The sequence below is a fragment of the Vigna angularis genome, chromosome 1, assembly GCF_016808095.1.
Source record: "Vigna angularis cultivar LongXiaoDou No.4 chromosome 1, ASM1680809v1, whole genome shotgun sequence".
Classification (NCBI taxonomy): Eukaryota; Viridiplantae; Streptophyta; class Magnoliopsida; order Fabales; family Fabaceae; genus Vigna; species Vigna angularis.
In genome coordinates this window covers 27566448-27577394 of record NC_068970.1, presented here as the reverse complement: position 1 = coordinate 27577394, position 10947 = coordinate 27566448, and the positions used below count along the sequence as shown (strand labels likewise).

The 10947-nt window shown below is 36.5% G+C and overlaps 1 protein-coding gene across 1 annotated transcript; it reads left to right on the top strand.

Annotated features, from left to right (window-relative positions):
• Positions 1-5262: 5262 nt before the first annotated feature.
• On the top strand, positions 5263-8367 carry LOC108342297 (abscisic acid 8'-hydroxylase 4). The gene is made up of 9 exons (XM_017580057.2): positions 5263-5595; positions 5730-6054; positions 6262-6411; positions 6868-7116; positions 7222-7308; positions 7397-7475; positions 7592-7698; positions 7786-7904; positions 7997-8367. Exons 1-9 carry the CDS (start codon positions 5393-5395, stop codon positions 8100-8102), a joined length of 1425 nt encoding a protein of 474 aa, XP_017435546.1. The 5' UTR covers positions 5263-5392; the 3' UTR covers positions 8103-8367.
• The last annotated feature ends 2580 nt before the right edge of the window (positions 8368-10947 follow it).

Below are 10947 nucleotides of genomic sequence, written 5' to 3'. Positions count from 1 at the left end.
ATCCTCACCAAAGAAAGTGTTTCACTCAAGCACAATGGTGTATAAGGATGTGTGTCTAACTCTCAAATATCACAATGTTACACAAATCAACTTTGCCTTTCGTTTCAACAATTTCAAACACATTAACAAGCAAGTAACATCACAAGGACTTTTTGAAGCTTGTATTGTGGCTAGGCTAAGAAGAAAAATTGGTTTTTTTGGACAACAAAGCACCTTGAGATAAGAGACCAAACAATTTAGTTCATGATATAGCATAATATCTCTTTTTCTCCAAAATTGAATAAACCACTCTCAACTTATTTCCCAACTCTTTTTCATTGAATTCATGTTTTTGTTTTTCTTCTTCTCCTTTCTTCTTTTTCTTTCTTTTTAACTCAACTTATTGTTTTTCTCAATGCTCCCCTTTTGATAATAAGAACTCCCCTAAACTTAAACCATTCTCCTCATCCTAACATATATGATCATCTCAACTCAAGGTAAGGAGGTTAAGGATTTTTCAATAAGCTTAAGGTTTCGGGAATGAGAAAGTTTTCTTTAAGGTTCAAAGGTTTAGCATTGGCTTTTAGGCTCAAAATGTAGAAGAGGTGGAAGAACAAGATGGCCTTGATCATTTGTAACATGCAAGTAATAGTTCAAATAGAGAAACTTAGGCAAAATCAACTATGATTCCAAAGTAATAACATTCATCAATAAACTCTGAGGCACAACATCTCACAGGTTTACTCAGGGTTCCAAAATTTGATAAACATCATGCCAAGAATATTGATCACAATTAAAACCAAGCATCTATCTAAACAGATACAAGCAACCACAATCTCAGTTCAACAAGCTCAACCACATAATCTCAATCAGATTTTCAAAACAATTCTCATAGATAAAGAGCAAGCACAACAGATTTGTATTCAATTCAAGCATAACTAATGATTCACTCAAATCACCAGACCAATTGCACAAGAACTATCCACTAGGCAAGTCAAAAAGAAATCCAAATTCAAAAACTGAAAGCAAATAAGAACTGGAAATTAAAACTGAAAAACCGATTAAAATGGACTCTTTGCAGCTCCAGCAGTGTAGGAGACTAGCTTCACTTTCATCTGCAACATCTTCCTCCAACAGTAGAATATACTCCGCAACTGCTCCACCTCCCCCATCAGTAGGGGCCTGGCCCCCAGGCCATGCTACACGAGCAGCAAAATCTTCAAGTCATATAATGCTCTGCTCACGCCTGGCTCAAAGGTTGGCCAGCGGTGGTTTTGAACTTGTTAAGTCCTAAAGAAGATCTTATACTGTAAAAAGAAAGCTCAAAGCAAAATTAGTATCCCATAGTCAACAACTGAAGAGAAGAATCCATAAAACAAACTAAAAGAAAGATGCACAAGAAAGCAAAGAAACAAGACAAAGAAATCCAAAACAAACAAAGACAAAAGTACTTAAACATAGAGGGAAGTCTTAAAATTAAGCTTCCCAAAGGTACCACAACACAAAAAGGTAAAAAAAACACATCAAAAGGAGTGTGTTAAAGAGTGCAAAAGAATGGGAAACTCATCATAAATCAAGAAAAACAAAAGTGCAGAACCAGAATTTTTGGTGCTGGGCGGCCCTGGTGCAGCTCGCGCTCGGGCGCCCCTCAGCAGGGGGCGCTTGGGCGCCACTCGGTCAAGTTGGTGCAGGATGGCCCTCGTGCAGCTCGCGCCCGGGCGCCCCTCAGCAGGGGGCGCTTGGGCGCCATATCAGTTTTCTGCATAATGCAGATTTCTGCGAAATTGGCCACTCACCATGTGATTTTTGGTTCCAGACCTTCATTCAATGCACTCACACACCAAACAAGCTAAAACTAACCTAATACACTTATACAAACCATAAAAACAACATCAAAACTCAAAAATCACACCAATGCAAAACTACACAAACATACAAAACATAAGCTACTAAAGCAAATAACACAAAAATCACACAAACACTAGTAAAATAGATAATAAAACTGGGTTGCCTCCCAAAAGCGCTTGTTTAACGTCATTAGCTTGACGGATTACTCAATGAAGTGCAGATGTTGATGTTGGTGTGCTCCTTCCACCAACTCTTCTTGAACCACTTTCTAGCCACCAAATCAACTCTCAAAGCTTGAATTCTCTTCATCTTAGTCCTTCCACTACCTTGACATCTTTAAATACTCAATCCTCTTGATCAACTTTGGCTTGCTAGGCTTGAGTTCCTTGTCTCTCATCAAAGGGTGGTGGTGACTAGAATTTCTCTTTTCCTTCTCCCTTTCTTCTTCATCTTACTTAGCACTTGGAGCATCTTCAATGAAGGGAGAATTTTGGGCAGCTTGTGATGCTCAACATAGTTGTCTCCTTGTGTCCTATAATTCCTTCAATCCCAGGGTCTTCATGATGCTTTTGAGGCTGCAGTCCTCGTATGAACATCTCCCTACATACACTTAGACACAACTAGGCTAAAGCCACAAATTAGCCCAAACAAAACTGAAAATCTATTTACAACAAAAGAGTTAGTTCTATATACAAAATCAAGTCTACATAAGTTAGAAACCTCACAAAAGTCTAGTATTGACACGAATCCCCGGCAACGGCGCCAAAAACTTGATGAGGCCCAATTTAACTTGTTTGTCGTTGCTAGGACTCGGGTTCAATCCCCAAATCCTTGGCAACGGCACCAAAAACTTGATGACTCAAAAAATACTTGTTGGGCTCGATTTCGGCAAGTGCACCGAATCGTTCAAGTAATAAACCGGTAAGACCGGGTATCGTTTTCCCAAGAGACTCGTAATACTAGAGAATTGTGCGATTAACAACTCATATAGACTCAATAACATAACATCAATATACAGAACAAGTGCAGAAATATAAATTCACAAGTAATTACAAGGTTGGACTTTGGTATTGAAGGCACTTGGAAATGGAAAAGACTAGAAATGGTATGAAATGACATTGTTAAGGCTGGTTTTCACCAATGCACTCTTGTGTATAACCAATTTTATCTCCTCTCTATCAATTTACTAAAGTCAATCCACTAAAACACTCTAGCCCTAATTCCTTAGGTGAAAGAGCCTAGGTTTTCCTTATCAAACCCCAATTCCTTGGCAATCTAACAAGCAAAACCCGCATTAAAGAGCTGGGATCTAAGACAACATGTGAATCATCTTCCATTCCTAGAATCAATGACCCACAAGGACTCTTATTTCAGTTCAAGATTTCATCTTACGTTCCCATAATCCATGAAACCCCAAAATCAAGTCATGAACGTTCCCATTACATGTAAGCTTTAAGATCGGAAACAAGAATACTAGCAATTGATAGAAAATGCATATATATAATCAAATCATTCAACAATTACACAAGAATTCAAAGGCTACAACTAATCCCAACAAGATGGGTTTAGTTCTCCATTTCCATGGAGAACCCTAAGCTTACAAACATGGAAGATGGAAGAAGAAGGAGACCCAAAGGAAGAGGAGGAGATGTTCCCACAAGCTCCTCACGCCCTCCATGAGCTCCAGCCGTGAAATCGCGCCTCCAAATGACCAAAGACCCTTTCCCCTTCGCGTTTTAGGGTTAAATAAGCTGTCTGCCACATCAGTAAAAATCGCGCCCGGGCGCCCTCTGTCAGTCGCGCCCGAGCGCGAAGCTCTCGCAAAAATTCAAATCTGGCAAAAAGTCGCGCCCGGGCGCCCCTCTGTTTTTGCGCCCGAGCGCGAGCCTCTCGCATTTGGACGAACGTCCTTCAATCTGGCCGAGCGTCCTCCTTCCTGGACGAGCGTTCTGGACGAGCGTCCTCTGCCTGGCTGGACGAGCGTCCACTTCTGCCTGGCTGGACGAGCGCCCTCTGCCTGGGACGAACGTCCTCTCCTCTGGACGAGCGTCCTCTTCTCTGGACGAACGTCCTCCTCTCTTGGACGAGCGCCCGCTTCTGAGACGAGCGTCCTCCTGGACGAGCGTCCTCCTGCCTGGACGAACGTCCACTGTCCTGGGACGAGCGTCCTCCTTCCTGGACGAACGTCCTTGCACTGCTGATGGCATTTCTTCGTGCTAATTTCTTGGTCCAGTTCTATAGTTTGTTGGAGAGTCTTCCAAGCTCATTTTTAGCTACAAAACAAGGGATTATTGATGAAAGTATATCAAGGTAGCCAAAAACACAAATATTTAGAAAACAAGACAAAAGAAGAGGATTAAGCAAGTTATAAGTAAGAAAGGAGTTGATTTTGCCACTAAAATGATGCTTAAAATATGGTATAATTTAGCATTATCAGGTATCCCAGTTACTACATCACCCGGGTGCACGAGCGTCGTAGCTACACATGATTCATACAGTCCGGGAAGTCAGAGTCATGTGGTCGTTATTTGCATGCATGGATGTATAAATTATGATGTGGTTGTTGTTGGTTTTGTTATGAATGTTGTATGTTGTGATTGAATAAATTAAATTACATAAGCTTACCATGTTTATTATTTTTGTCTGTGTTGTGCGTCCTGTCGTTGTCCTGTTGCAATGATTTTCCATGTGGATGTGAGCAGAAGGAGAAGAGCTGCTGGAAGAAGTATTGGAAGACGCGACAGAAGTGAAGACCGAACCTTAGGGACGTTCAGTCTGTTATTAGCTTTATATGTTGTAAGACCGTTCGGTATAATTTATTTCGTACACTGTTCAGTCTAGTAGTAGCTAGCGTACGTTTTTAAATTCTCTGTTATTATTTTAAATTCTCTGTTATTATGTAAGGCCGTTCAGCCATAATAGTATCTCATTCTGTGTAGAATTGATCTGTAATATTATTAATATGTGATGATTCTCGTGTATGATTTTATATTGTATTTTTGGAAAGTTACATATGTAAAGCTTATTACCCGGTCTTGTTGTATATAGAGTCAATGGTGAAATCATGATATATAACACGTTTACAATGGTACAGTAGAAAAGTTGAGCTAGTTTTTGTAGTAGAATTTCTTCTCTCTGTTTTTTCTTTCTTTCTTTATATACAAAACACAAACTCTGAAACGATCGAAATCAACTGAGCCTGCAAAATCTTATCAAACATGAAAAATGACGTTTTCATTGCCTTTTTCCCATCGCAGTATTCGACACAGTAGTGATGGATGTTTTGGTAAAATATGGATTGACAAAAATGATGATTCTAGAGATTTCCACTTTAAATTTGATTATAGTTAGATAAAGACCTGTGCCCCCACCATGTTGCTGCCTCTATAAAACCCAAGCTTAACTCAAACGGATCATTCATTGACTTGAAAACCCTTCAAAGCAAACGCATTATTCTTCTTCCACCCATCACATTTCCTCATTTCCAGCCATAGCGTGAACTCAGAGAGAGAGAGAGAGAGAGAGAGAGAGAGAGAGAGAGTTTCTACGTGTGTGTGTAGTGTGTATGGAGATCATTGCGGTTTTCTTATGCATTTTCTTTTTCTTCTCATCCCTTCTTTCTTATCCATTAATAAAGAAGCAGAAGAAACCTCAACAAATACCTAAGCCGAAGCTTCCCCCTGGTTCAATGGGTTGGCCTTACATAGGAGAGACCCTTCAACTCTATTCTCAGGACCCTAACATCTTCTTTGCATCTAAGCAAAAAAGGTTCTTAATTGGCCTCATCATATATGATTATTTTTTCTTTTTTTCATTTTTAAGCTTTCTTTTGCATGGAGCTTAAACGAAGGAACATGGTGGAGGTAGTGCTAACTTAGTTTTACAATTTCTTAATTAATCAGATATGGAGAAATCTTTAAGACACACATACTAGGTTGTCCATGCGTGATGTTGGCCAGCCCCGAGGCTGCACGTTTTGTGTTGGTGACTCATGCTCACTTGTTCAAGCCCACATACCCCAAAAGCAAAGAGAAGCTAATAGGCCCTTCTGCATTGTTCTTTCACCAAGGAGAATACCACACTCGCATCAGGAAGCTGGTGCAAACCTCTCTTTCTCCTGAAACCATTCGGAAACTCATCCCAGACATCGAAACCGAGGTTGTTTCCTCCTTGGAATCGTGGGTTTCCGCTGGACAACTCATTAACGCTTTCCAAGAAATGAAAAAGGTTGATATGATGTGTTTCGAGTTTGTGAACCTCATTTTGCTGTTGTAGTAGTAGTAGTGGGTCTACTTTCGGTTTATATCTTGTCTTATTCAATACTTTTATTGCATGGTGTTGAGTTTTGTTTTCATTTGTTGATTCCTTATTAATTTTCCTCTCACTGGGTCCTCCATTATTGTAGGTCTTACCTTAACTCTTTCTTCTTCGCAGTTCTCTTTCAATATTGGCATCCTCTCTGTCTTTGGACACTTGGAACGCAAATATAGAGACCAGCTTAAGGAAAACTACTGCATAGTAGAGAAAGGGTACAACTCTTTTCCAAACAGGATACCTGGAACTGCATACTCAAAAGCACTTTTGGTAAGCTTTAAATGATGCATTTATCATTCACAAATGTTACATGTTACTAGTAAGAAATATTTACATACTTTTTTATATTAATTTTTTTTACTCTCCTTCTCTCGATCACGTTTTTTCATTAAATTTTTTACCTCAAAAGACCAAGTACGGTAACGATCAGACTGACTACTTATTGGTCCACTGACATACTCTTTTAAACGTGATTTTTGTTGTTGATAGAAATATGTTAAAAATCACAACATTTCGTAAATCTTTCTTCCTGTTAAATGGGTTTCAGAAACTATTTTGTATTTATCTATAAATTTGAGTAGTTTATCAGGAAAAGTGTGTTAAACAGTGTGATAGTACTACTTCTCTTTACAACTACTGGTCTGAGAAAATCATTTGATACTATTAGGATCAGATCCTGTGTCATTTTTTCTCTGTCTGATGAATATTTTTTGACATGATTTGAAGGCAAGGAGGAGAATCAGAGAGATTATAAGTGAGATAATCAGAAAGAGAAAGGAGCAGAGATTGGTGGATAAGGATCTGTTAGGCCACTTGCTGAACTACAAGGATGAAAAGGGACAAACGGCAAGTGATGACCAAATTGCTGATAATGTAATTGGGGTACTATTTGCAGCTCAGGATACTACAGCAAGTGTTCTAACATGGATTCTCAAGTATCTTCATGATGACCAGAAACTTCTTGAAGCAGTAAAAGTAAGACTTGTTGTTTTCTCCCAAAAAGATTTTGCAAATCCATGTAGGCCACCACAAGTGTTAAAAAGTTAGGCTAATTAATGAGTCAACGGAACTGTTTTGCAGGCAGAGCAAATGGCAGTGTATGAAGCTAATGAAGGGAAGAAGCCATTGACATGGAGTCAGACCAGAAATATGCCAATTACTCAGAGGGTATGTATGGTATATAAAACATGATGCAAAATAATTTCTTGTCGTGATTTGATCTGAAAGCAAACTTGGATCTTGTGTAACTTGGCAGGTAATTTTGGAAAGCCTTAGGATGGCAAGTATCATTTCATTTACTTTTAGGGAAGCTGTGGTTGATGTGGTGTACAAAGGTAAGAACTTGAGACAGAATATTCTTTTACCTGTACATTTATGGGGATTTTAATTCTCAAAACCTTTTACTATTTCCTACGTGATTGCTAAAATGTTGTTTCTTGCAATTGTCAAGGATATCTTATACCCAAGGGTTGGAAAGTCATGCCACTGTTCAGGAACATCCATCATAATCCAGAATTCCACCCTTCTCCTCACAATTTTGACCCATCAAGGTTTGAGGTACATGCTGCAAACAAATTTCTCTACAACCACTCAAACAAATATATTCTCTCAAGATATATTAATTTCAATTGTATATGGGTGCAGGTTGCTCCAAAGCCCAATACTTTCATGCCATTTGGCAATGGAGTGCATTCTTGTCCAGGAAATGAGCTTGCCAAATTGAACATGTTCATTTTGATTCATCATCTAGTAACAAAATATAGGTAAAAGGTGTTTACATTGTTACTTAAATCTCTGGACTATGATGATGATGAGAGTGCTTAGTAGTGACAGTGTTGAATTATTTGGATGACAGGTGGGAGGTTGTGGGATATCAGAACGGAATCCAATATAGTCCATTCCCAGTCCCTGTGTATGGTCTACCAACAAGATTTTGGAGAAACCAATGGAATCAAAGATGATCATATCATAAAAGCTTCCTTTGTTCATCATATATATTCAACTTTTTGGAATTCCTTGCCACCCATTGATTCCTCCTCCTTAACCCAAACAACCTCACCTCCTATTTTAAAGCGAGGACCTAAACATTGGTCTCTTTTCTTCCAAGTAACATCATGTTTATCCTATTTGTAAATGGTGGCATAGCTTAGTAAGTACAATTAATTAGTCTGAGTGTGTAAGTTGTTTCAATAATAAATGTTATCAACTAATGGTAATTTTAGTTCATCATCACCTCTATTCAATGGTCCTATAGTATAATATCATATATATAAACTTTTCAAAATAAAAAACAAAGTCTTGGATTCCAGATTATTGATTTCAAGGTGTATGGTCCCCGTTTTCAAGATTACTCATGGATCTATGGTACGAAGTTTAGCTTCATTATGACCTTCCGTCTCACTTCTCAAACAACCATTGACAATTTAAACTCAAAAACATAATACTAAAATGGATTCACAACTTGCATATATAGTGCTCAGAGTGAAGAAACAAATCTACCACCGGTCTCGTGCAAAATTTTACATTACCATAATGAACTCCAAAAGGCAATAACGTGGCTTCCTTAGTTGATCTTTCGTATTGCTTCTCGTAGTAGTCACAAGGTGTGACTGTGGAAAAGCCATGTGTTGGTGGTTTATTAGCCAGTTGAAAAAGGAGATGCCCTTGGCTAGAGGGATTGTAAGGCCACTCTAGGGCATGAAGGTTGTTCATGTTTGATGGTGATCATGCGGGGACCAAAATAGTACATCGACATTATTGGACATTGTGGATTGGTTTGGTTGGAGATTTTCAAGAGATTATACTGTGCCTTTTGAATTTGCACGGTGGACCAAAAATAATTTTCTCAAGGGCACCCTCCATTCCTGTTGTACCAATAGCACTAAAAGTTTCATACACTTCTTTTATATGCTTCATTCTCACATGATATTTTCTCTCCCTTCCCTTCTCAATTGTTCAGTGCTATATATCTAACAAAAAGGTAGTTAATAACAACAACAATAATATTAATAATAATAATAATAATAATAATAATAATGCTAATGTGTTGGATAGGCTTAAATTTTCATAAAGCAAAGCTGGACTATCCTCTCACGCCAACAACACAAACAAGCTAAGAAAAGAACTGCATTAACTACTACCATGTAATGCTGAACATTCTTTTCTGAAAATGAAAACAAAACGAACTCATCGTTAGCCTTCAACATAATAATATTATATGAATTCTCATGGAAATAACAAAGGTTTAGGTACATCCTTTCATTTTTGCACTAAAAGACAAAAATTTAAAGAAGTCTAGAATTTGTTATCAATTTTGGCAATATTGACATAATGCTTAACAATACCCCTGTTATTCCAACATATAGAGCCTTCGCGCAGCTAGCAGAATCAGCTTCCCTTGGTTGGGTTTTCAAATAACATCCTTTAAAACCTAATTATATTTAAGGTTGCTTGATGCACAAGCCCCTCCTAGTGCTAATGAGGTTTAGGAAGGTTAAATATATACAATCTTACGCTTACAAAGGATGAAAGATTTTCAAAGGTTTCATCCTCAACAAATCCAACATATATAAGCTTTCATTCTAAATCTGCACCCGCAAGACAACACACATTGTCAAAACCAAACATGATAAATCGTGGACCACATAAGCACGGAGATATGGGAGTGAGATTATAGTGACTTTGTTCCCAGAAAATCACTTACAAAAATATTTCAACTCATTGAAATATTAGCTAAAATGTACATTACTTGTTAGCATTTTAAAAGCTGTCAGAAAAAAAAAACAAAATTGAACAATTTTTACAACAGAATAATCATCTTGAACAACTCAAAAATAGGAGGACTACCTTCAAAAAAACTAACTAATAAAAGAATCAAAATAGATATTAAACCTATTCTTATTCTAATTAACTATAAGTCTCTAAATAATAGATTTTATTTTTTTATTATTATCTAATTAATTCTAATAATATCTTAAGATATTTTTTAATTTGTAATAATATCCAATATATCTTTTAATTTGTAAATGTATCTATTATATAACAATATCCATTAATATCTTTTAAAATGTATAACAATATCAAATAATGATTTTTCTAATTTAATAACTTTTTCCCAAACTTATTTTTTTAGAAAATAAAATAAACCTTTAAATAAAAGTAACAAACTATTTTATCTTTTATTTAAAATAATTAATCACATTTATATATTTTCTTAATTATTAAAACTTTTAAAATCTCACATTTCTCATATCCAAAACAATTTTCATCCCAGAACATATACTTTTTCTTATGATATGACCTATAAAATACTTAAAATTATAGTTAACAAACACAACAACATATTCATACATAATTATTATAAATACCGCAGTTGCACGTAAAAACTTGCATATAAAACAAAAAAAAAACAAAAATATATTATACATACAGTAAAATTCAAACATATGACTATCAATACATAATTAGAACTCTACCAAGTGTACTATCTTTCATTTTTATAATAATTATTTTTTTTAATTTTAAATTAGAATTTTATAACTATTAAATTTGTTTAGATATCTAATTCTTTTGGTTGTTACTATCAGTGGTGACGTAAAGGAGAAATTAAACCTGCAAAATTTGAAAAACTTATAATTTCATAACGAAAATAGTTGGTTTCAAACCAACAAAACTCAAATATTAACATCATGTTTACAAACGAGGTAAACATAACTACTAATACTGTCAAAATAGATTGTAACTCGCGAGTCAACCCGGTTTATCATGGATTTGAGCCGAATTGAGTTTGAAAAAAATATAATTTTT